General features: G+C 41.0%; 1 protein-coding gene across 1 annotated transcript; it reads right to left on the bottom strand.

Moving 5' to 3' along the window:
• Positions 1 to 5,305: 5,305 nt before the first annotated feature.
• MC3R (melanocortin 3 receptor) lies at positions 5,306 to 6,594 on the bottom strand. Its single transcript, XM_075166094.1, has one exon. The coding sequence runs from the start codon at positions 6,281 to 6,283 to the stop codon at positions 5,306 to 5,308; it is 978 nt and encodes a 325-aa protein (XP_075022195.1). The 5' UTR covers positions 6,284 to 6,594.
• Positions 6,595 to 25,331: the final 18,737 nt, after the last annotated feature.

Below are 25,331 nucleotides of genomic sequence, written 5' to 3'. Positions count from 1 at the left end.
GACTTCTGCCCCATTGACCAATACAGCATTGCACAAACACCAAATTTACTGCGGTTCCACTTTTACGGTTTCTGTTTCAGAGACATTTCTAACTCACCTGTGATATACAAGCCTCCCCATATCTGGCAGGTTTAGGGCTACTTTGCATAGCACTGAGTATGATGGAAATATACCTTTTGCTCAAATCAGCTCTGGTGCAAGTAGCAAGGTCCAGTGATTTTAGGTTGACACTATCAGGTGTATATTACGAGAGTGATGAATGAGCATAGTCCTGTGCTACAATTTAAATTGTTTATGAAATACATAATGACTTTGATGATGATAAGGTGGTGGATGGTTATGAAACGTGGATTTGGAGCAAGCTTCCTTATGCTTGTTATTTCTGGAAAAATTAATTTAAAACAAGAAGAATATGAAATGCTTGTTTTCCAAGCAGATTTAAAGCATCAAAAGCTATGTTTTTCTCTTTGGAGCGAATCTGATACAGCTTATTTTCATTCATCAGTGTAAAGTCTGACTTGAGTTGTGACCCATTACATGGCAGCCTAGGAAAGAGCTGTGATGCTGTGCTGCTCCCAGTGTAGTGAGCTTCCCCTGTGCAAATGGATTTCGCCCGTAGCTCTGGCCTTAAGAATCTGCTTTATCTTCCTTCCTCAATGCCTCTGTCCACTTAATGTACATTATTAACTGAACCATTTAAAAACAAGGCTGTATTTTAATGTTTTAAGTTTTAACCTTCAAAACTGAGCAGAACAGCACCATCTGAGTGTTCTTCACAGAGATATATGTGGACAGGATTTTTATTAGTCTTTGTAGTGTTCTTTGAAATCTGTTTCTTTCCTCCGCCTTCCTCCAGAAAGCCTACTGAACACGGGCATTGTGTTATAGTTGTGATAAAAAGTTAGATCCATGCCTGTACCCAGAGCTCTTCTGAAGAGGGAACACCAGAGAGCCCTGTTGTGACTGGGTAGCAATATTTACAGTGATATCTGGAGCTGATTTTCAGATTGCTAATACAAGCTCTGTGAGCCCTCCTGCCCCTACCCTGTAGCCCACTGAATGCTGTCCAAATTTCTATGCCTTATTCAGAGGGGATCATCTTATATCAGTTGGTCTGAGTGTAGCTTGCCTCTACTTTTGGATGGTGGAGACAGGAAGGAACAAGCTGTTCTGGAACTATTGTATCTGCTGTATCCATGCTGGGTGTCTCAGTGCCCAGGTTACCTGGTTTCTCTCATACTATCTCAGAGGTGTGGAACTGAGATTGGGCTGGGTTGCCCAGCAAAGGGGTTGTGAGGCAGTATTCCTTTGTAGGTGAGCTTCAAAATCACCTTAATGGTTTAGGTATAGGTACCAAACCAAACAGCTAACCCTGGTCCCAAACTAGGCTTCAACCAATAGAAGCATCTTATTTCAGTGAAGAGTTAATCAAGGTATTTATATTAATGGCCCTACTGATGACGTTGTTTGACTGCAGAATTCTGTGCCTGGACTTTGTTATTTATCCATTAGGACAAATGGTTTCAATTATAAAATATTGAGACACTTATTGATGGGAAAATTACTTGCATAGTGCTGAATTTTATATGAAAGCAGCAAATCTGGCTGTAATTTGCAGAATATGCTGTGTTGAGTTGACTTAGCAGGATAACTCGTGCTCCTGCGAATTCAAATATTTGTCTGAATATATGAGGGTTTTCTAACACGTCTTTGAGCAAATGGGAATCCTACAGTGCTTGTGAACTGCCTGATTTTCTTGCAGAAAAACTGAATCAATAAATCCATATAAATGGCACCTTTAGATGAAAAGGATATTATCTCAGTCTGCCATTTCTCACTATCTAGAGGGAAACTGCATATATCTTGTTCAGCCCAGCACTCTTACCAAAGAAGAAACATTTCTTCTTATGGACAGGTTATACATTAGCTTAATAGTAAAAACTCTGAAAGTGTTCATGGTTCACTGCAATTATAAACAGGGGCAGATTCTCAGCAGATAGTTGCTCTGGTTACTAGCATACGTTAAGGACTGCTGCTCTGTGTTGCTGTGATGTCTTCTTTCTGCTGTATGTACACATCTATAGGGTGCACTGCTGGGAAATGATACTGTTTTGGGCGGTTTCTGCTGATGTTCCAGTCCTTGTGTGTCTCTTAGATGAGTCCTGACTTGAGCTTCAGCTCTGTCCCTGAGGACTGAGAATGGCTGAACACCAGTTCCAGGACTCCCTTCTCAGCGAAGTGTTAAGATCTGTCCCACAGCAACAGATTGCAGTGATGCTTCCTTAGAGTGCAGTTCTGTTCTTCCCTTCACTTGCATTTCACACTTGCAGCCATAGCTGTTAGTATTCATTCACTACCTCCTATTGTGGGGTTCAGTCCCGTGGAGACTGTTTCTTTCCCTTCCCATCACGGACAGGCTTGTGATGGCTACCATCCTAGCTCCATGCGGAAGACTGCACCATGGATTTCCACAGTATGCGTTAGAGTTGGGAATCTAGAACTGGGGCTGGACAAACCCACCATCCATCTCCATGGATAACCTGTGGGGAGGAGCCGCACCTTCACCGACTGGTGCCAGAAAGTGTGAGAGATCTTTGGGGAATTTTATGGATTCTCTTTCCATCATGTTTGCATGGAGAAGTCTGGCTATTGTGCTCACTTTTGTATAACTCTGTGGACAGCATGTAGAATTAGGAGGTTTTTGCCCAGTGTTAGACTCTATTTCTAGTTTTGTGAACCAGACCAGGACAGTGGTTTGACATGGCATGGTGCTCTGAAAGAAGCAAACACGATTCTAAGTGATGTCTTCAGATTGTTTTATTTAACAGATGTATGTTTTGCTTAAAGGCAAGGCACAGTATGAATCAGTCTCATCTAAAATAACTTTTAAAAAGAGAAATAAGTAGGACATTAGATGCAATAAAAGCTAAATACACAATAACCTGAGGCAGAACATAATGGCAAACCATGTTCCAGAGTATAAGGGTACATAATACTGACAACAGGTAGAGTTTTTTTACAAGTGGGTACAGCCTTTCCACACCACAAAAGGCCAGTTGTGTGGTTTCCTATGCTGATTTGTTTCAGTTCATCTTGATGTGCCACATCAGGTGTTGCAGAAGTAAGACAAGCTGAGCTAACACGACAGATCTTAGTACTGCCAAACTGTAATTTGTGAGACACAGATAAGACTGAAAGCATTCTGGTTTAGCTTACTTGCTAGTTGTAGGGATTTTCTCTAGTCTCTATCTGAAACGTGGGAGAATTTTCATCTGTGCCTGTTCTGCTACGTGTTCCACAGTGACCTTGATGGGTTTTTTAGTTTAGTTTTTTTAAAACGAAAGATTATAAGATTAGGTAAGTGTTGGAACAGTGGGAGTGTTGGGAAGGTGAAAGTCTGGAAGATGGGATTATGGGAGGAATGAGAACTTGATTTGGGAATTTAGGGTGCAATCAGAGAGCAAGAGAAATAGGGAGGATGAGGTTGGTTTGGGCTGATGGGCAGAGTGTGGCTAGAGCACAGGGACAGATGGTTCTTGGCCTCATGAAAATTATATACTCCATAGGATTGGGAAGTTAGATCACTCCCTACATAGGTTGTAGGATGCTGAGAATAAAACACAGACAAACATGGGGCAGTATTTGCAAACTGTGGGACGTGTCTTCTCCATGGACACTCAGAGCTGGGTTCTGGAGCCAATAGCAGTGAAACACCATTGGCCTGGATTGTACCAGGACTAGTGTGTGAATGCAGAACTGGAGGCACAGTAAATTGGGAAGCTCTGGTCTGGATAACTGTTCCTAAACTGACAGAGGGAAGCCCCAGAAAGAACAGCAACTTAGCAACTGCACTCAAAAAAAAAAAAGTCTTAAGTCAAATGATATCTATTGTTTGAAAGCAATAGAAAACCCAGAGGGTTTCAGGTTCCTGCCTTTCCTAAAGGTGAGATATCAGAAAGGTGCTAAGTAGACTTTAGAATGGCTTAGACTTTTCTTAGTCTGGCACTGTCTGTGATACTGCCTGTATGTTGCATTACATACAAATTGCGTCAGCCTTTGCTCAGTTACAATATGCTATTTGAAGGCCACTTACATGGTTATTCCTATAAAAAGCAGAGGCAAAGACTAAATTGTTGTAGCTGAAGTTGCGTGCTTTACATGCCACCAACTTGCACACAGAATTTGAAAATGATTGCAAACAGCATGTTGCTTTCTTGTTTCCAATGCAGGTGTGTCCATCCACTGAACTCAGTGTAAAGCTCTTTAAGTAAAAAGAGACTGACCCATGACATATATTTCTCAATGCGTAGAAGTCATATCCACCATACACATCTTATTTCTTCCACGTACCTAACCTAGCCAAAAGGCTATCTCTAAAGACTCCATGCAGCTTTTACAGATAGCTAAATTCAAACTATTTTGTGTTTTAGCTATTCATTATGTTCAGATCTGTGTAGTCTTCAAAATTTTCTAGGGATGGGTCTCTTTGGTGACAATTTATCGAAAGGAGATTTCTGTGACTTATTTTATTAACATACCAAATACTACATTGATCAGTGCATTCCAGATTAAAAAAAATAAACTAAAAATTCAAGGAAATAATACTCCTATATCACAATAAGTAATGTAAATGCCTTCTTCATATGAGTCACTTCTATCAGGCAGCTGTTTAAGTCACACTATCACTGATACAGTGGCTGTTCCTTTTCACTTAACTGATTTCTACTGAAAGAGTATTTCAGTGCAAGAGGCATGTTTCACCCTTCAAAGATTTTACTCGTGTTGCTTTATAGCAAGTAGCGTAAATGTCAATCTATTCTTTTAATAAAAGGTGGAGGCATGGGAGTAAGTGTAGAGCAATGCTGTTACCTGTTGGTGTTTTGATTTGTCTTGCAAGTGAATAGCTTTCCATAGAGGTTACTAATGGAATCTTTTGGAAAACAGTGACTTGTTGATAGTGGCACAGAGATAAAGCAACAGGTACAAATGAACAGTAGGGAGAATATTATTTCAGTGTCTCCTTTCAGGATTCATTTTTCCAGTAAGTTTCTTAAGCTACTTTGTAAGCCACTCTGGATTTCCTTCTCTTAAACTATTTAAATAATTAAATAATAATATCGTTGAATCTGGTTTTTATTTTGAAAAGTATAAATCAAGGCATCAAGTGGAAGGTTATTTTTTCTTTCCTGTGCCCTTCCTCCAAGCACTGCTTTTAAAGTGGAGCTGCTATGTATCTAGATACATATATATATTCATACACCTATTGTGTGTATCCTCTCTGTATTCTCAACACAAAGCCAGATGTTTACAGCATGCACTGTCCCACACTCATGCCATAACAGCAACACACTATTTCTTTGAAAGTCTTTCTCATTTCCAGACTCCGGAAAGCATAAATGAGTGGGTCAATTACTGAGTTGCACATTATCAACACCAGATAGGTATTAAAGTGTGAAGTGTAGCAGATGCAGTATGGATTCATTGGGCAAGAAATTATGAGAATGAGGTGAAGGAAGAAAGGTGCCCAGCAAACAATGAAGACACCAAGTAATATAGTGATGGTGACAGCTCCCTTCATGCAGGTACGCTGGTAGGGCACCCCATCCACGGGGAGGGCTGCAATCCGCTTAACATGCAGGCGTGCAAACAAGAACATGTGAACATAAAGGGAGGCCATGAGAAAAAGCATGGTAACGAACATGGTGATGAGACAGACAATGACAGTTTTGCTTTCTGAGTAGGCAATGAATATGATGCCACAGATGATACAAGCAATCCAAATGACCACAATCAGGGTTAAAGCTTTCTTCACAGTCATGATGCTGTGGTAACGGAGAGCATAGAAAATAGTTATGTACCTGTCAATGGCTATAACCAAGAGGTTGCAAATTGAGGCTACCAAAGAAATACAAATCATTGAGTCAAAAACATTGTCCATATGCTGAATAAAGTGGTCATCAATGATCAAATAGCCGTTGCTCAGGATTGCAATCATGATAGTCTCCAAGGCATTTGACATGCTCACTAACATATCTGCCACAGCCAAGCTACAAAGGAAGAAATACATGGGAGAATGTAGGTTTCCATTCTTCAGCACTGCAAGAATGACAAGGATGTTTTCCAGGAGGCTGATGATCCCTAAAGTCAAGAAGACCTCGGCTTTTATGAAGACCTGCTCACAAAATCCATCGCCGCTTCTGTTGTTCAGAATTGAGTCATTGAAGTCTTCAGTGACATTAAGTAGCACAGGCTGAAATGAAAATGCAAAGTGTGTGGTATTCATTGTCAGCAAAGGAGTTGAATTCACAAGTGATTACAGGCCTGAGAAAGTACAGGTTAAAAAAAAGAAGGGGAGGAAAAAAAAAAGAAAAAGTAAAAGAAGTCCTTCCAAGTTGTTGCTGTGCACATGGGATGGAATCAAGTGGGACGTTTCTTTAGTCACTTTTACAAGTAGAAGCATAAAAATCTGCATTCACAGTGAGTTTTGTGTCAGTCACAGACTGCTCTTCTCCTTTATAAGACTGTGAGCTTCAAATCTTGCAGGCATCGAACAGTTTTCTCTGAAGGAAAAAATCATCAGCAGCACATTGCTGGTTCTAGCTCTCCTGATGATTAAAAGCAGGGAGTTCTCTCATCTGCTATCATCTGCTGGGGCCCGTCCAGGTTTGTTGCCAGTATGTTGCAGCTCAGCCAAGTATCTCTTGCTATTTCAGTGGCAAGAAAGGAAAAGAGAACTAAGGGATTTATACATGCATGAAAGAAAAAACAACTCCTACTTAATCCTCCGTGCAAAGCATTGGCCATTAGAGAGCAAGCACCTTTCTGACTGACAGCTGCAAACACCAGGTGCAGCATCCCCACCGCTGGCTCCACAGCAGATCTGAAACTGTCTGGCGCCCTCTGCAGAGAGCGAATAGGGTGGATTTGCCTTAAAATTCGCCTGAAAAATGGGATTTTCATCCAGCAAAACTTTATGCCTGTTCCCAGCAGCTGGGTCCTGCCCATGGGAGTGAGCAGGGGCAGGCAGCTGAGGGTGGTAGGTGTTCAGGGGCAGGCAGGATGCCCATACACTGTCCTGGCCTCTTCTACTCTCCTGCCAAGAGCCAGAGCTCCTCTTGCCTGGTTCAAATGAGCTGGCTGAGCCTTGAGCTGAGTCCAAACAACGCCTCCCTTGAGGATGTCCTGGGTTCACCTGGGCTTTGGACCTTGTGGTTAAAGACAACACCCTGAGGGTGAGCTGTAACACAGATGGGATGTGGGTGTAAATAATATGCCCATGATATAGTTGCTGAGGTGCTCCAAAGGCTGTCATTAGCTAGACAACATTGGTTTAATCAGAGACAAGCTCCCAGGGATTTCATTGCTTGCCCACAAATGGTTTGGGTTTTCTTGGCAAAATGCAAGTGTGAATCTCTACGCTGTGCTCTTGGTGTGTCATGACCCTCTAGCTCTGCTGAAGGATCCCAGCCAGCGTAAAGGCTTAACCAGCTCTTGCAAGTTGATTCCCCGCCCCACCCTTTCTCATAGCAGAAGTGTGCTATGTTGTACTGGCAGAGAAGGGTTATCCCAGAAGGGCCAGAAGCTCAGCTGGTTATTAACCCAGTTACATTGGAAGTTAATTTGTAGCTGAATTCAACTTCCAAACCATCTCTGGCAGCACTGGTTTCAAGGACAGAGTTCTTCAAGTTCAATTGCCTCAGTTAAACCTTCTTTTTTTTTTTTTTTTTCAATATTATTGCCCAGTTCATGACAATGGACACTTAATGTTGGTCTGGTTTCCTGGTAGCATCTCCAACAGCCTAAAGCCTTCTGACCTAACTGCTCTTGAACTTTCTCATCATCCCTTAAATCTCTGAAAAGTCCTTTATTCCTAAGAGTAAATGCTGGGTACGTGGGACTGCTCTGATATCAGACCTATTTTAACAGACGTTCTAGTAACTTTCATGGGCAGTTCATGTGAACAGAGAGCTGTGGGATGAGTTGGTCTGACGCAGCGTGTTACTGGGTTGCTGGGTCTGTCTCCAGTATTTCAGCAGGCCCATGTACCCTTGGGCACCTGTACTAGAAGAGCTGCCCAGCTAGACATTTCTGCTGGAGAAAAGAAACAAATTTCCATGTGCCCTTTCCTTTCTTTACTCTTTCAAAAGTAATCCTTCCCCCAGCAGCTGCTTTTTCTCACAGGAGCCCACCATAACTGATCTTAACTGGAATTGTACTGATTTTAAGCCTATGCAAGACCAGGGAGATTTTCAGTCATCATGTATGAACAGGCAAGCATAAGGTAGATTTTTCCTATCACATTATTCACTCACACTATATCTCTGTAGTGAATTTTCTTAGTTTGATTTTTTTTGAAAGCGCTCACTGATGTCTGTATACTTCATGATTCGTGTTTTTGCAGAAGTACTTTAGTATCAAAGCCATACAATGTCACGTATACTAATGTTTGGGGTTTCTATTACAGGTTTCTTAGCTCAAAAAGTCACAAATATTTTCCAGTTTCATTCTGAGTCCACAGAATTATTATTATGCACCCATAATTTAATACCAAGAGGCAATAAATCTCAAATTCAAACTCCAGATGATACCTTTACAAGGACAATATCCAGTGCAGTAATTTTAATCTGAAAAAATAGCCAAGTTGTCCAGTTAACATTTTAAAGATCTTAATTGGTCTCTCAAAGCCTCTCCCTAAATTCACAGTGATGTATTTCAAAGCAGATAGCTTAAAACAACAAACTATCTCTCCCATGCCTCTAATCCTATGGCAGGGGAAAGATATTCCCTCCATTCAAGTGTAGCAGTTATGGATTTATGCCTAGAGCAGCTATCTTTATTTTGTGCAGTGAGCCCCAGTTGCTTCTTGCCAGCTTTCTCGAGCTGATGGAGTGCACTCAAGATAGTCTGATTTCAGGTATGTTTTGAAATCACTATCACTGGCCTTGTAAACATTGTCTTTCCAACTGAGGAGGAGCCCATCTTTGCAAGGCTGGACAGATGTCCCTCCCTGCCAGCTCTGTCCTTGCATACTGTCTTGTGAAGTGGCAGGTGGAGGTCGTATCTTCCCAGGGTGAGGACAGGATCAAAGGCAGAGCTCTCATTCGTGGAGGAGAGCTCACCCTGGAGGAATAGCATCCCTCTGGGCTTGGCTCTGGATTACCTGCTGATGGAGGGGTACTTATGTTTTAGGCACCCACTTGTAAACGAATTCATAGGAGTGCTTTGCCATTTACATTCCAGTCCTGTCTTCCCCATCTGGTTAGTCTCAGACTGCATTAGTCCTGTAAATATTGACTCCAGAATGTGCCATCCCTTGTGCCACAGTGTTTCAAAAGACCGCTACAGATTTTCCCACCTTTCAGCTGAATCTGAGAATAAGAAGTCATTAAATACGTTTAATCATGAATTTCTGAATGTACCTGACAGCAGGAATCAAGCTACCATTTGCACTGAGATGCAATTTGAAGTGGAAATTGAATGTTATATACCAAAGTGGATTAATGGCATTATTAGCTTTGCCATTAAATGCTAAAAATAGTGGGCTAGAGGCTCATGTATCTGATTGCAACTCAAACTGACTTTAAGGTCTCTGCAAAAATGGGAAGAAGCTGTGTTTGCACAAAAGACAGCAACATGTTAGGCCTCATTTTCAAAGGGTGTAAGGGGATTTCTCTGCTCAGCATTGGAAAACCTATGTGATCTGAAATTTTGCAATATATTTTGCAATAACATATAATAAGTTGCTCCCCCTCAGCTGTTGGTTCCTGTTTCATTTCCAGAGATGCAGTTAGCGATTGTGTCCGTTGCAGTGCAAAATAGACAGGTTGCTCTAACATTCACCGCAGTGTTGCAGTGGATTTGCGTCCTGGCAATTGCTGCATTACCTCTGAGGAGTGGCAGCTTATTAAAACATACTAAAATGACAGTAGACATTCATATCCTCAATTTCCTAGATAGTGAAGTCCACTTGTCTTGGGTAGGGGAGCACAGCCATGGCAATTGTTGCAACCCAGGGGATATAAAATGAAATAATACTTGGTTTAGGTCCTCCCTCCACTAAAACCTGGTGAAAAGAAGATTGGAAAGTTAGAGATATGAGACTGTGTGTACTTACCAAATTTTGGCTTGTGCATAGCTGTTCCCATCTCTTATACCCAAGGCCTCAAGGGAAAACTTTAAACTGCTGCCTGGGATTCAGGACTGTTGTTCAGAGGAGATCCAGGGTGGAATTCATGCGGGTTGAATGGGACCAGTCAAGGTTTTGGATCTTTGGGCTTTGCTGGGTCATGGTGAGCCAGTAAGCTCACAGTACATCTGAATGTTTCATTGCAACTCTGTTAATACACAGAAAGTGTTATCACCTATTTTAAATCAGTGAGTAAAATACCCTTCTCACCTCTTGTCTTGGGCTCTGCAGTCCATGATTAATGTTACATTTCATAGCCTTGTCTCCAGGTGTTGTGAGAGCATGTTTATTTGACACCCAGGGAGCAGTGTTGTCTTTCTGCTGTGTTCTTATTTATTCCCTGGACTACAAAAACCAAACTCACTGTTGAAATTATTGACATTGTTTTTTAATCTTCTGGTGTGCTGAACAAGAGAAGTCCTTGGTTTCTGTCCCTGTAGTTGCTATGCAACTGTCACCTACTCCCTATGTAGTTCATGATGCCATGTTTAAGTCAGACAGCACCTGGGGCCATAGATCAGAGGAGAATAGGTGCACGGGAAGGGAAAGCATCTCTTGTAGCATTAAGTTCAGTCCCCTGCTGTATCAGTTATCATTGACAATTATATTGCCTCCTTCTCATATTTTATTCTTTCAACTTCCAGCCCCAAATCCCCAAACTGTATTGTTCCTTGTAAATGGAGAGGAATCTGTGTATTTCACCAATTTGGCATGACTTTGATTCAGTTAGACTATCATATTTGTAATGATCAGCTAGGTGGTAAGAAATCTCTGTGGTTTTGGCCTCTAGAATTACCCTTCTCCTTTTCTGATTTTTTTGTTAATATTTCTTATGATGTCTTCACACACCCAGAAGTTTATAGAGGCAAGGGGTGATTTTTATGCTTGTTTTACTATGAGGACTTAACCGCCTATGCTCTGATTTTGAATACAGCAGTGCTCTTCAGCCTCCAGAGTGATTTACTGAAGGTGAATGGTGGAGATGGTCTTCAGGTCTTGCTTAGCTAAGCAATAGAAATCTTTCAAAATGTACCTAGGGTTCAAATCTTGTATTGGTTCTGTATACAAATACCAGCACTTGGGTAGACTGCTACAGTTAAAACCAATTCCTTAAACAAGTGTGACTTAAGTAGGACAATTTTTACTGAGGGAAACACCCTTCTGTGCTTCTATAAACAATAATTTAAAAACCCATAAAAATGAAAAGTTTTAGCAGCTTGAAGGCCAGATTGCAAAAATGAACACTGAATTTCATTATGAAAATACCTCTCTAACCGTGGAGGCATTTGAACTCAATCAGCACCAGCATTTTGACCCTGAAGGCTTCTAGATACTAAAGATTTCTGCGCCTCAGCCTGTGCATGTCTCAGGTTTGGCTGATAGAGCTCCTTGTGCCTAAGCCTGACCGGGATCGGTAAGCCAGCTGGACAGACACCTGCAGGTAGTCTCTCCTCATTACACTCTATACCTGTGACCAGATTTGACAATATTTAGCAGTGGCCACCTCCTCCTTTTAGAATGGGTTCAGAGGAAAATGCATCTTTGCTGTTTTGCATTCTGGGCTACTGATTAGAGCTTTTGCCCGGGATGTGCAAGACCTAACTTCCATTCCTTTCTTTGCCTGAAAAGATGAGACAGTTTAAGTTCATGTTTTCACATATCACCAGCATAAGCCTTGATTTGTCAGGATTTTGCCCTGTATTTTCAGGGCAGCATAGAGCTCAGTGAACTAGCAGACCATTTCTTTAACAGTATCCTCTAATACACACTTGCCATAATCTTTGCTTATCTGCCAGTACCAGGGCTTTCCTTCAGTATCTGAGGCTTCCAAACTTAAAATTATTACCTAGTCCATGAATCTGTAATGTTGGCAGTGAATATTATGTATGCTTCATTTCAAACAGATGGATCCTTAGAAGGATCATGAGTAGCCCTTCTAAAATGTGAGGGCAACCTACCCCAAGCCCACAAAGATGAAATGAGTAAAATGTGGAGATTAGATCTATCAGGATGTCTCTTACCAAGGAGGCTTTCATTCGTGTCCTTTATCTCATCATTTGACCCTAAAATAACTCCCTTTCCAAGAAAAAAGACTGTAAATAAGATAACAGCACAATTAATGAAATACTGGCTGTGTTGAAGTCAAAGAAAAACGTTTAGCTGTTTTAACTACCAGCAGAAACGCACCACTTTCTTTGGTAAAAACCTCAGTCATGTTTTACAAAGCAGTTAATATTGTAAGGTTGTTTTTTTTGTATGTTGTTATTACTCAGTTGTTTCTTCACTAGTTAAACTAATCTTCAGGGAAAGGTAGAGAGAAAGTAACATCTACTGCTAAGTGTGGATAATGGAGTTTTCTAGAGAGAATTCCCTTGTGAGGTTGTGAATGAAAAACCTTGCTTAACACTTGTAAGATTCAGGCTGATAATGGCTGATAAATGCATATAATTTTGCTCTATTTTCAGTCTTTCTTTTTCAACAATAGTTTGTGCCAGACGAAATTGGAAATTTTAAAGGAAGTTAGAGCATAATAAACAGATGGTTGTTCCCATGCAGCAGGTAATTACTACTCTCCTGTGGTTCCAAGTAGCCAAAATAGTGAAATACTCTTGAAAAACCTCTCCTCAGTTTTATTCTTTTTAGGAAAGGACTTAGCAGATAAAATATTTTATCTTAGCAAAGCAAAAGCACAGTACACTGTTTTTGATTTCTGTGCACATTTATTGAGTGCCCATTACTTTTAAGGTATTGATTTGGAAATATCTGTAAACATGTGCTTGAATTCATCACCTGGGCACTTAATGATGGTTACTCAGCTCTCTACTGACATATGGAATTATTCGATGCTGATGAGGTGCCTTAGTAAAGTTTTAGTTTTTGATAATAGAATACTTGACAAATGCAATAAATTAAACTTCTGATCTTATTCACTCACCTCTTGAGTATTAACTTAGTTCAAGAAAAAAGCTGTTTAGTATTTTTATCTGAAATCATGAAGATATCACTAGTTGTATTAAATAGTGGAAATGTGTTTTGGGCTGTTTTTTTACCTGGAGATTGTCAAACACCAACAAAACTGGAAGTAGGAGCCTCACAAGAATCTGGTAAAGAGGACATACAATGACACCGTTTTAAACACTCAGATGATTAAGTGCTGCTTACTAACATGCTGTTTTTCTTGAATGCCTTAGGGTAACAGCTTTCTAAGAGCATTTTTAATACTATCAGATTCACAAACTGCAGAATCACTTGCAATATTAGATATCAGATGCATATTGGAAAGACTTCAATTGTGTTCTTTCAAGAAGTTGTAGTTCATACACTTCAGTCATATCCATAGCTAATAATGTTATTTTATAGTCTGAGGCTCACTATGATCTGAGGCAAGAATGAATCTGGCATCAGCTGAGGTCAGAGGAAGTTGCATATGTGTGTACCAGATTAATGGAAGAGATTTTCAAACTGGAAGAGTAGATCCTCACCTGATACAACCAGTTGAAACCCTGCTGAAGCAGACCACTAGCAGTTTGCATCATTTAAGATCTGACCCACTGAATTTTCTTTCAACCCTGCCTGGAGCAAAAAGCACCAGTACTGCAAATGAAGAGGCGGCCTGCCAACCTTTGTGATTAATGAGGAAAAGGAACATGTAATAGTGATTGCGAAGAGGTGGCTTTCGGATGAGTGTTTCTATAATTTCAGCCAGTTAATAGGTTAATTTAAACAGACGCAACTTTTGGACACTAGATACAATTTTCCTTCTCATCCAAGGGTAAAAGGAGACAAAGCAGACCTGATTGCAAAACACTTACCAGCACCTGCAGGTGCTTTGTCATATTCAAGGGATTTTAAGTGCTTTAGAATAATAATACTCAGTATCAGTTTTGTCCTCTCATTTACAGAGTGAAAGACAAGTAGACGTGATTGAGCCAGCTGCATTCTGCTATTCAGCTTCATCAGTGCCAAGAATCCCTGGAATATCTTCCTCATCTCCCTGGAAGCCCTTGTCTTCATAAATCTCGTTGCCCTGTGGTGCTGGGGCTGAGCAGTGGGTGTATTTGGCCTTTTAAAGCCTAATAACTTAATGCTGCTGACTGACCTCATTCCTGGCACTATAGATAACTGTAAGACTTTGGAGACCTGCAAGCTTTAAAGATGATTTTACTGAGCTGTCAGATGCTGTGGGTGGATGGATTTTGGGAGTGATTTTTCTGCTGATGCTTAGAGCACCTCAATTTGTTGCTGTACTTGGAGTCCAGTGTTCCTTCCTTGCAGACAAAATACTCATACAAGGGCAGAAAAAAGCCCCCACAACCAGAAAATGGAAGCTTTTTTCCCTGATGCTGCACTCCTTACATGCTAGAGAGGGACGGTATGCTGTGCCTGTCACCAGCCACTCCTAGACCTGCAGAAGTACCAGTTTCAGGCTGTTTAAAATGATGTCTACTTGCCTATCTGCTCATTTGTGTGTGGCCCCATGTGAAGACTGCAAAAGAAACATCCTTGGCTGACTAAGCCATCTTGCAAAAAAAAAAAAAAAAGGACGAGGAAAAAGAAAGTGGGGAAAAAAGTCCCACAAGTGTTTACTTGGTTGTCAGTTCACATTTCAGTGAATGGGATTTTCCTGAAACCAGTGGGAAAGGCCATGGGATGGGTGGTTTCCTCTTTCTAGCCCCAGAATAGCGCTCCTGTAAGACTGCTTCTCTCTCAAAGACTGTGATAAGAGCTATCAAAACCTATCCTTTAATTTTAATTACCAGTTAGACCTAACTTTTGCCTTGTTAATTTGGTCCAAGGATTTCCTGTTCTATTCTTTTCGTGTCTGGAAGATACTGTCCTATGGTTGTAAAAAAAATTCAGCTTCAGTGTTTTTATCTGCATTGCTTTTTGCAAATAACTTCTAGAACAGAGTGAAGCAATCTTTACTTACTTCTTATTGTTTAGGGATAACTAGGGATAGCAAAGGCCTGTGTCCATCTATTAAACCAACTGTACATGCACAATCATACTACTGCCCTCGGAGATGTTGCCCTTCAACAGTAAAATGGGGCTTAAATGCTCTTCAGGGTTAGAGAGATTCCCTTTCCTAGATTCTGAAATTTGCAATATGACCAGTGTTTTTGAGTGATGTCTAACTACAGAGTGTGAATATGGAATATTTTCTGTTAGAAACAGAATTGTCTTCATTTGGAAAGCAAAATGTCTTTGGAAAGCAAATATGGTTCATGAAACCTTGTATCCATTTATTATGGAAAACAGAAGTGACAACTCATACAATTTCTTGTTCCTTCTTTTTTTTTTCAGTTCAAGTCCACAAGGTTATTTACACATCTTTCTTTGTATTTAATAATAATGTATAGTTAGGTGTTTCTGAATCCCATTTAACACAAGAAAACAAGCTGATGTTTAAGTTTTTGTTTGTATTGAATATTGTCTTGATGAGAAAAGTGTCGTCATGAAAAGGTTACATCTATCGCTCATCTTACACAACTTCTGATGGCAGAAATAATTAAATTTCAGCTGAATTCACCAAGGACACTTTTGTTGACTGTTTAGAAACGTCTCAAAACGTTTTGTAACTTTGCTTTTCTAGGCCAGTGCCTCAAAGGATGCAGGTGCCAGGACCCTAAACCAATGAACCCTGACCTCAGGAGCTCCCTCATTCATAGTTATCTGAAGGGTATTGTGTCACTGCCCAACAAACTTTTGCAGAGGGGCAGAGTGAACCTTCAAACCCCTCCTGCTTTCCCTGACTCCAGTCACTTTGAATCTGTGCTCTATTATTCCCTTTGTCTTCTGGACTGGTTGTTATTAATTTATATATATATTTATGTATATACACATAAAATATGTGTACAATATATTAGCGATATATAGGCATAATGTTACTAAGATTTTTTGTTGTGAGCCAATGCTGCCTTTCCTCCTCCAAGCAATGCCAACTTGAAAGGCTTGTGTGGACTGTCTGGAGAGACCATGTGCTAGCAGGGTGTCCAGAGATCTGTCACTGCTATAAATACACACCCCTGCCTAGTGGGTTATTGCTCCTGCACTGACTAATTAAATTTCAGAGCAGGAAGGGGAATAAAATACTGCTTTTACTATTTTGCAGTGGTGATATGAGATTCAAAGCCAGGGTACCTCATTCCTGTACCTTAACCACAAGATACTTTTTGCAGATGTAGTTCTCCTTTCCCACCCCATGAGAAGCAGAGAAGCAAGCTCATTCAGTCTGTGAGCCTGAGCTTTCATGTTTTCTCCTCTGTAGCTGGGCAGGTATTTTTCTTGAAATATCTTCCTTCTTTTTCCATATTAAGTGAGAAGCAATGACTGAATATGGCCAAGCATTGCAGACTTCCCCTTGCTCTTTCCATTGCCCGGCAAATAGCCTGATGATGAACAACTCAGTGACACTGAGGTTGGAATTTCAAAAAGCTCTTAGTAATAACCTGCCACTGGCAAACATTGGTGGCTAAGGTTTCTAAATAACAGCTATGGCTAAAAATACAGAAGAGAGTGCAGCTGAGTGCTCCCTGCGTTGTAAAATAGAGGATAATGATGAATGCTTCCTGGAGGGAAAATTGGCAGGGCAGGGTCTCGATTTAGCCCATTTCAGTTTTCTGTTGCTGCTGGCGCCCAGGACTGTGCCCGCAGGCCTGTTTTCTTAGGGATGCTCTTTCAGATTCTGTGCCAAAAGAGGCTGCCCAAAGGCAAGTTTTATTTCAATGTAATTCCCCATTTGAACATCAATTTTGTCTATAATTTTTAAAGCCATCATCTAGGAATCTGCCTTGTGTTTGCTGAGTTTAGTGATGTGTAATAGCCCCCTCTTCAGAAAAGCTGGGCTTGCAACTGTGCTTGCTAAAGTTTTGGTGATTCACTGCCTTGCTTGAGCTTAAAATGTGATTCACTGCCTTGCTTGAGCTTAAAATTATACCACTGCGTGTGTAAAGAAGAGTGAGGATTTTGGTGAACACTTGGTCATTATGTTTGCAACGCTTCTCTCTAAAGCCTGCAATGGGATTAACTGTGTGTACAGTACTGCATGTGTAGCTTCAGCCAACAGTATCACTTACCCGAGACATAGTGGTTGTGTGTGGAAGCCTTTTGCTGTATTCTTACCCTGCCATTTGCTGACCGAGACTGAAAACAGAGGAGGTGACTGTATTAGAGCCGTCCTGGTACATGGTGCAGTGGCCAGAATGAAATGGGGGGAAAGTGGGGAGGCAACTGCAATCTCCTGTTGTCTTTCTTTAATATTTGCTTTTGCCAAAACCAAAATATCTGTTTTGATTGATGAAAGGACTGAAGTTTCAAAAGGAGGTTGCAGGAGAAGAGGCATCCTTTTGTCACAGAGCCAGAGCTCTTTCCAGGATGAAAAGGCCACCCTGGAGTATGGAGGACCCTGACTCTTCTACCCCTCTGCACCTCATTAAAGGGGTGGTGCAGCCAGCTGTTTCACAGCTTTCAGAAGAGTGATCTGACTCTTGCCCTCGGCGGCTTTCAAGAGCCAGGTTTGCTTTAGCTCTCTCTTTGATTCCACAGCCAATTTTTTGCTATTTCAAACCCTTTGGTGTTTACAGCTTGCCCCTACTGTGCCCCAGCCATTCCCACAGGCTGGTGGACGTCCTGGACACAATCACTGGAGAGTCCATCATATTCTGACTCATCTCATTTCAACCTGTATATATGGCTCTTCAATTTTAAACTGCTTTGATGGTCCACTTTTTTGATAGACCGAAATTAAGGTAGTGTCTGGTGCCATCTTGTGTCATAGAGGAGTAAATATATAGTGGTGTCACTTATTTTTTAACTTGGTTTCAGGGTGCATCACTGGATGCAGCATCAGTATTAACAAGGCAAGATCACGGGTGACATTCAGAAGTCTAGAATTTTGCATGAAATGTCTTGTAGGCAGTTGAAAAATGAATTAAAATATGAATCGGTGTACTGTCACCAACGTCAGCAAAGTTTTCTTGACTCTAAAGTGCAAGCTGTGGGGCAAGCAGGTGTGAGCAGTGCTGGCTAAAGGCCATCAAGCTTCAACTTCAGAGGAACTTTTCACAGCAAGCACTGCTTGGTTTTATGTTACTTCATCACAATTTTACAAAGTTGTCCTTGTCAGGGTTAGCTCACCCCTTTCAGGCAAGTGATTTTGCCTCCGTCCCCCCATGGCCCCTCGGGGCTGTGGGAGGCAGAGGGGACGGCGGATGCAGTGGCTGCTGATGGGACAGGGGCAGCTGTGGCTCTCTCTTCTCCTCGGGTGCGGGGTTTGGGGTCGATGTCATCGTCCCATGGAGCTGAGCAGCCAGCTGGGATGGCAGGTCCCCTCTTCCCCATCAAGCAGAGCCTCCAGAAGGACCCGGGCACCCGGTGCAGAGCACTGCTCTGACATTTCCTTTATCAATGTTTGTTGCACGCAGTGGGAAGCTCAAATGAAATTGCTTAAGTAGATTAAGAACTGTTATTTTTAGAAACACGTGGGTTGTTTTTTTTTTCTTGATGGTGACAATGAACCACTATCAAAGGCAGAAGACTGCTGGAAACATTTTGTTGTTCAAAATTCAGCAGCTAAGTAGTTTGTGCATTACCAATTCACAAAGGAACAACTAATAGCTCCGTTGCTAATTACTGATTTGCTTTATTTATGTATCAAACTGCCACTATGCTTTGCAGGATGTATTGTACAAAAAAATGAAGAATGAGAAAAGAATATTTGCTTTTATAAAAGAAGCCAAAAAATGACACCTCCATCAATTAGGCACCATGTACCTACTTCTTCATTTTAATGAATAGATGTATTATCTCTATCTTCTAGTTCCTAGCTTTTTTTCTTTCTTTTCTGGATTCTCCCACTACTCATTGAAAATGTGCACACTGAATTAACTACAAAATTAACCCAAATTACATGAAAAAATTAAAACCCCGCATTTCACAGGAAAATATTTCTTTTACGGTATTCTGGTGAAACATATGGAAAATGTTTAAATTCGCCACATGTCCAGCCAGTGTGGCTGGCATGGGCTTCCACTGCACAACGCCGGTGCCTCCTTGCAGTCTGATGGTCCCTGGGCATCTGAGTGCTGGGTTGGATGATAGTCCTGTCCCAGCCACCTCATCCCTCCCAGCTCTCTTCTCTCTCCTTTAGGCTTTATTTCAAAATCACAGCTAAGAACTAAACAATAAAAATAAGATGGAATTGATACATTCTGGCTCTCTCAGATCTGGAGCGTGCTCTCTTGACGCTAACAGGAAAGGCTGGACCAGGTTTTGGATATGAGAGTCTGATTTCAACAGGAATAGTTGAAACATAAACTGTTCATTTTTCATATTGAAAGATATTATTTCTGCTTACAGTTTAAGAAGAAATTTACAGAGCCATAAAAGAAGCTAAGATGTATGAAGCTGTGTACGTTGGGAAGGATTTATGGGTGAGAATACTGCAAAAACCGGCAGAATTTGTGTGCTTGTTGTGTACTGAGCATCGCTAGATGTCACTCTCGACCTGAATTTAGTTTCACAGACTCAACTGCTTGTCAGAAGTTCTAATTTTAAATTATTCATCTTCTACTTACGCTCTCCTCCCTCCCTCCCCCCCCCGCTTTTTTCCTTGCATTTAATGCACAGGGGATCTTCCAGTTCAGTGTAGCATAATCTGTTGTGCATAAATATTTTTCTTGCTTAAAAACAGAATAAAAATTAGGTCAAACAGAAATACCTAAAATTTGCAATACCATCAATTTCTGTGCTAGAAATTCACTGGGGAAATAGAAAAGGCAAAACCCCTGAAACAGGGTTTTCTTGTAACATGTTTTGTTGGTTTTCCAGTTTTATTCAGAACTTGTTGGCACAGTCACACGATGCATCATGTGAAATGAAGAGGAGGGTGTCCGTTTTAGCCCAAAAGATCTCCTTTGCTTCAAAATACTGGATTTTTGCTTATGTTAAAAGGCAGAGGTGATATTTAGGTGATTTATGTGATTTAATTTAATAATGTTCTCTTTTGAATTGCTAAGGGTTTCTATTTTGATACTTCTTGGCTTCTTCATTGAGCCATATTTCTTCAATGAATTCAAAGAATGTTGAGGGAAATGCTGATTTCAGCTTGTTTTGTTCACCTGTGCCTATGGAGGCAGAATGACTTGGAAAAAAAAATCCCCTCCCTGCACTTCCTCTATTTCTTGCAAGTTCTTGTTTGCCTTTTGGTAAATACCTTTATTTCCTTGTATCCAGTCCAATCCAGTGCTCCTACGTGACTGACCACTTCTGTTTGTATCCCTGCTATGCCTTCGAGGTGCAGCCCCAGAGCCAGGCTGTGGTGCAGAGAGGGGCTCCCGCTGCAGAGCTCCCCGTGCAGGGGGACACATGAATCCTGGCAGCTCTTGTAGTGACTTTTACTTGGCTTTTTACAGAGTCAACTATGATTTCCCAGTCATATCCTGCCTCTTTTGCTTCTCTAACATATCAATCCTGCTCCCTGCAGCGCAGTCCCACTGCAAGCATCTGTAAGGGCAGGAGCAAGTGGTTACCAAACAGGCTCTGAGTCCAGACTGACTCCTTTTCGGTGCTGGCAGAGACAGAAAAAAGTGACCTGCGCCTCCTGGCAGGGAAGCAGCTTCTCTCTGGAGCAGGGCTGAAGCTCACCAATGCAGGCAGCTGGGAACTGGGATACCTGGCTCAGTATTAGGGCTTTCCATACTGTCTTGCTGGGACTTTGAAAGTAAAGGGAGGAAGAATGAGCCATTCATAAATGCAAGGCATAAGGAGCCCTTCATGACTTTCTCTTTTGAGCTGTAAAGATGTGTATGATGTCTATAGGACCTTACACCTTGAAATATTCACGAGTTGCCTTCTGCTGTTCTCAGCAATCATTTGGGGGAGAGGGAAACAAGGGGCTCTATTCATCCTGAAAATCTAAATAATCCCTGCAATATAGCCCCAAATGTTCTCTGTCCCTTTAAAAACAAGGGTGCATGTAAGACAATTATCACTTTCAGGTGTGAGAAGGACCAGGCTGACCACTCCTCCCTTATCCCCTGTCCCATCAGCGATTCCCAGCTCTGCTTGTTGCTATCACTGACTTCAAAGGAGGCACAGAGGATCTGGCTGAGGCTGTCTCAGCCATGAGCTGGAGCACCCTGGCAGGATAGCTCACATAGTAAATGGAAGGTGTCAGTCTTCCTGGGTTGCCAAGCTGGTAGCTTTAAAATAGCAACTAAAATAAAATTATTGAAAGCCCCCAAACCATGAAATTTCCATGGCAGGAGGAGCGAGCAAGTGAGTGCATGGGAGGAAGGATGGCTGGATGGATGGACAGACAGATGGCCGAATGGCCAAATGCCAGCGCTCAGCCAGCTAATGACTGCAAACTTTTAAAGTAAAGCACAAGCCCAGCATCCTACAGGTTAGTTATTTTTCTGTTGGTCTCCTTTGCACCTAGGAGTGTCTCTCAACCTGCCATCTCTTCTCCAGGCTGTGCTGAAGGTATGGTTTTCTCTTTTCTGTTTGCAGTTCAAGGGACAGTCTCTCCTTTGGTCACTGAGCAGTACATGTAAGCCCTTTATTGTGCCAACCCTTAATGTTAGGATTTTTTTAATCCAGTATCTCAGTTAGTTCCTTGATGTACCCATTAACCTAGTCTAATAAATGACACTTACAATTGCAATATGCTTCTTTTGGAGTAGATACTCTACCTCTTCTGGTCCTTTCAGCCTTTTCTTCTTTTCTTCCTCTTTCTACTAGAAAAATGAACTGTTCTCTCTTCAGTTAATCACCTTTTTTCCCCCAATTCTTTTTTCTTGGTTTACCTTCCACGTGTTTCCCCACATCACTTTCTGCTGATTAACACCCTTGATATGCTCGCTGTCATACTAGGACACACATTGCAGGACGGAGTCATTAGGAGCTCTGGCTTCCTCTCTTTTTCAGCACTGTTCCACAGAAAAAAGAAAGACCCTGTTTATAAAACAGGTCTAGGCAGCAATTTTGAAGTGAAACAAGTTTCCAGTGAAAAGCTTTGTTTTTCAACTCTAAAATATTTTGTGAGAGCACTCCAGCTCTGCTGAAACATTCATGGTTGAATGAGAGGCAAAAATGTTTCTATGAAGTTAATGCTTTTTTTTTTTAAAAAAAAAAAAAGAATTATTTAGTTCAAACTCTCATTTTTTAACCTGAAATGACTTATTTAATGATGTCCTTTTCTTGGGTGTGAAAATTTTTAAGAAAATTCTTTAATGAAATGAAAACTGGACATACAAACATTTTTTTTACTTTTGCCTATAAGCAAATATTTCAGGTTGATTAAAAACATACTTGTCACAGGATTTTTTTTTCTTTAACTTCCACAAAAAGCACAAAATCATGAGTTCACACAGGGTTATCCATGATATGCTATTGGAAAACTCCTGGGGATTTAGCATTTTAAAAAGCAGGTAGGGAAATCTCTGATTTCTGGCATGTGAAGTCACTCCCAGGGCTGTGAGGGCCCTGGTGAACAAGAGAAGCGAGATAACGCAAACGAGGAGGCTGACAAGGAGGTTCACACCTTGTGGTTGGATATAGAAGCAAAGGAAGTTTGGAAAAAGCTGTTCAGAATCTCTGTTAGTAAATCTGAGACATCTGAATTGTCTTTTTAGCCTAAAAAGCATAAGGAAAGCATGGCAGATGCACACTGGTGGGAGTGGGACCAGCCTCAGGGATCGTGGCTGGCAAGTGAGATAGGCAGCAGCACTTTCAGAGAGGTCGTGGCAAGGCAGGGCACAGTGCTTCTCCAGGCAAAAGACGCCCCTGCTTGGCAGCAAACACACCTAGTGCAAGTACTAAGGAAGAGGGAAAAGTGGTTACAAAGTCATCTTTGACACTGGCTTTTTTCCCTATTGCCAGAGTTGTTCGTGTTATTCTGAAGTAAAGTATACATTGGTGGTACCACGTTTACCTTGTGCATCAGTCAGACAATGCACAAAGTGTTCTTGTCCTTCCATGTTGGTTCAGAACCCTTTTCCCCATTCCTTTTGTTCTCACTGGAGAGTAGTTTGTTTAAGTACCAAATTTTCCCACGTGTTTGCTGCTGCACATGATTCTGGCATATGTTTGAATCGATTAACTGAGAAGAAAAAAAGAAAATTACACCAGAGCCTTTATTAAGAGAAGGTGTAATTAACGACTTCAGATTAATTGAAAATGTTTGCTCTAAAAGCAGCAAATGAGCTCCATTCTGATTAACTGCTTTCTCACAGGCTTTGTAACTTTGTAGAACGTGCTGTTCAGCGGGTAGTGGAGGGGACCACTAATATCTAATATCTCTGCAGAACCTTTATAAAAGAAACCTGTCATTTTCCCATTCTAAAATGTTCTGTGGTGCTATAATCACATTATAAAAAGAAGTTCCTTGGGATTCTTTAATTTAAAAAGAAAATCATAATTCCTCAAGGGCTGAGGAGTCTAAGGGGGAATAGGCCGATACTAGAGCTTTGATTCTGAGTGAATTAGTTGCTATTTTATTTTAACCGAATGACTTAAGATAACTGTGAAAGAAACATGTTTCCCATAATTTCGTTTTCCAGTTTAGTGAAAAATTTCCATCCTGTCATGCTGGACATAGAATAGTCTGAATTGAGAGCATTGAAAGAAAGACAAACTTTTATTAAATATTTCTTTAGAACACCTGGACTTAGTCAGGCCCTGTTACATTATTGGCCTTCGTTAAGCTAACATTCTTTCAAAGAATAGGACTTATCTTTTAATCAGTTCAAATGATTAAAAACTGTTTATATTAGCATATATTGACCTTCCTTTTCATTCATATTGCCTTAAGTAATTTTGTGAGTATTCATTCCTAATCCTTTCCCTCCCACACTTTTGCTATTATGATCTTTCTTGGGTCCATCCACTGTGTTTAGCAAGTGTGAGCTTAAAGGCTCTTGACTGTGAAGCCGGTGAATCCTGTATGGCTGTCAGAGCCTGCTCTTAGGCACAAGTTTCAGATCTGTTTCTGGCATGTTGAAGACCTGCCTACAAGGTGAATGGGTTGGCCAACTCTGCACCATGTCGCTCTCCACAGCTTGTCTCTGGCTTCCAGGCCAAATTCAGGCTGCCTGCACTTGCCTCTTACTTTTGCAGAGCCGTCTTTTGGCTGAGCTTTGGCAGATAAATCAGCTGAGCTGCTCAGCAAAAGGTCCATAACTACGTCAGCTGGAAGAGCAGATGGGATTTATACATGTGGGTACGTGGGGCTGGGCCAGGGAGCCCTGCCCTTGTGCCCAGAGTGGTCCATTGACACCTTTTCTGCACTGAACTTCTCAACTTCCTCTCCCTGCGTCGCTTCTGTTAAAAAATTACTTCTAGGCTAGTAGAGGAAGGACACCCATCATCAAAACAAAATGTTTCAATTCCTGTCACTTTTTTAAACATTTACTTTGCGGGAGATACTTAATGGCTTTTGATTTTCCCATTTGCCTCTATTTGGAGGAGAAGAAATTTCAAAATATGAAGAGTCCACCTTCCAGCCATGTCTATTCAGAACTTTTAATCTCTGAATTAATTTCAATATGTTTTTGTGTCATAATAGAAGTCACCATATATAGGTGGGGAAACTGAGGTATATTTCCTCTGTAGCAGCTGAACAATTTTTGTCAGGGCTGGGGTTAGATTTCAGGAATACCTTACTGTTAATTCCATCTTCTAATCACTAGACTATCTCCTCCAATACAGATAGCAAAGGTGAAGTTTAAAATGCTGTTTATCTTTACGGGAATCTTGTACATTAACCTGCAGGTACCTTTCTGCTTTCATCCAATATGCATATATTCATGCTGGAGTTTGAAGACATATGTTAAAGATTGCTGCTGTGCATAAAAATATTGCTGTGAAAATTGAGCATTGTATTTGTAATTCCTCAGGCAAAGTTTGTTACATTTAGTATGAAATTTCTTTTGGTAACTAGCATGTTGGGTGTTCAGACAGATCCAATGTACAGTAATAGATCATAATTTCAGCATTCATGGCTCAATGATTTTAGGAAGTCACTAGAACATAAATATCAGTTCAGGAAAAGCAAACAAACAACTTCTACTTTTTTTTGTCTTTTCACAGAGCTGCCATAAGGAAGCAAAGCATCATTATTGTTTCTTTCAGTTCTCAGCATAAA

Source organism: Calonectris borealis, chromosome 17, assembly GCF_964195595.1.
Source record: "Calonectris borealis chromosome 17, bCalBor7.hap1.2, whole genome shotgun sequence".
Taxonomy (NCBI): domain Eukaryota; kingdom Metazoa; phylum Chordata; class Aves; order Procellariiformes; family Procellariidae; genus Calonectris; species Calonectris borealis.
Note: the sequence above shows the minus strand (reverse complement) of the source record. Positions and strands in the feature narration are given on the sequence as shown.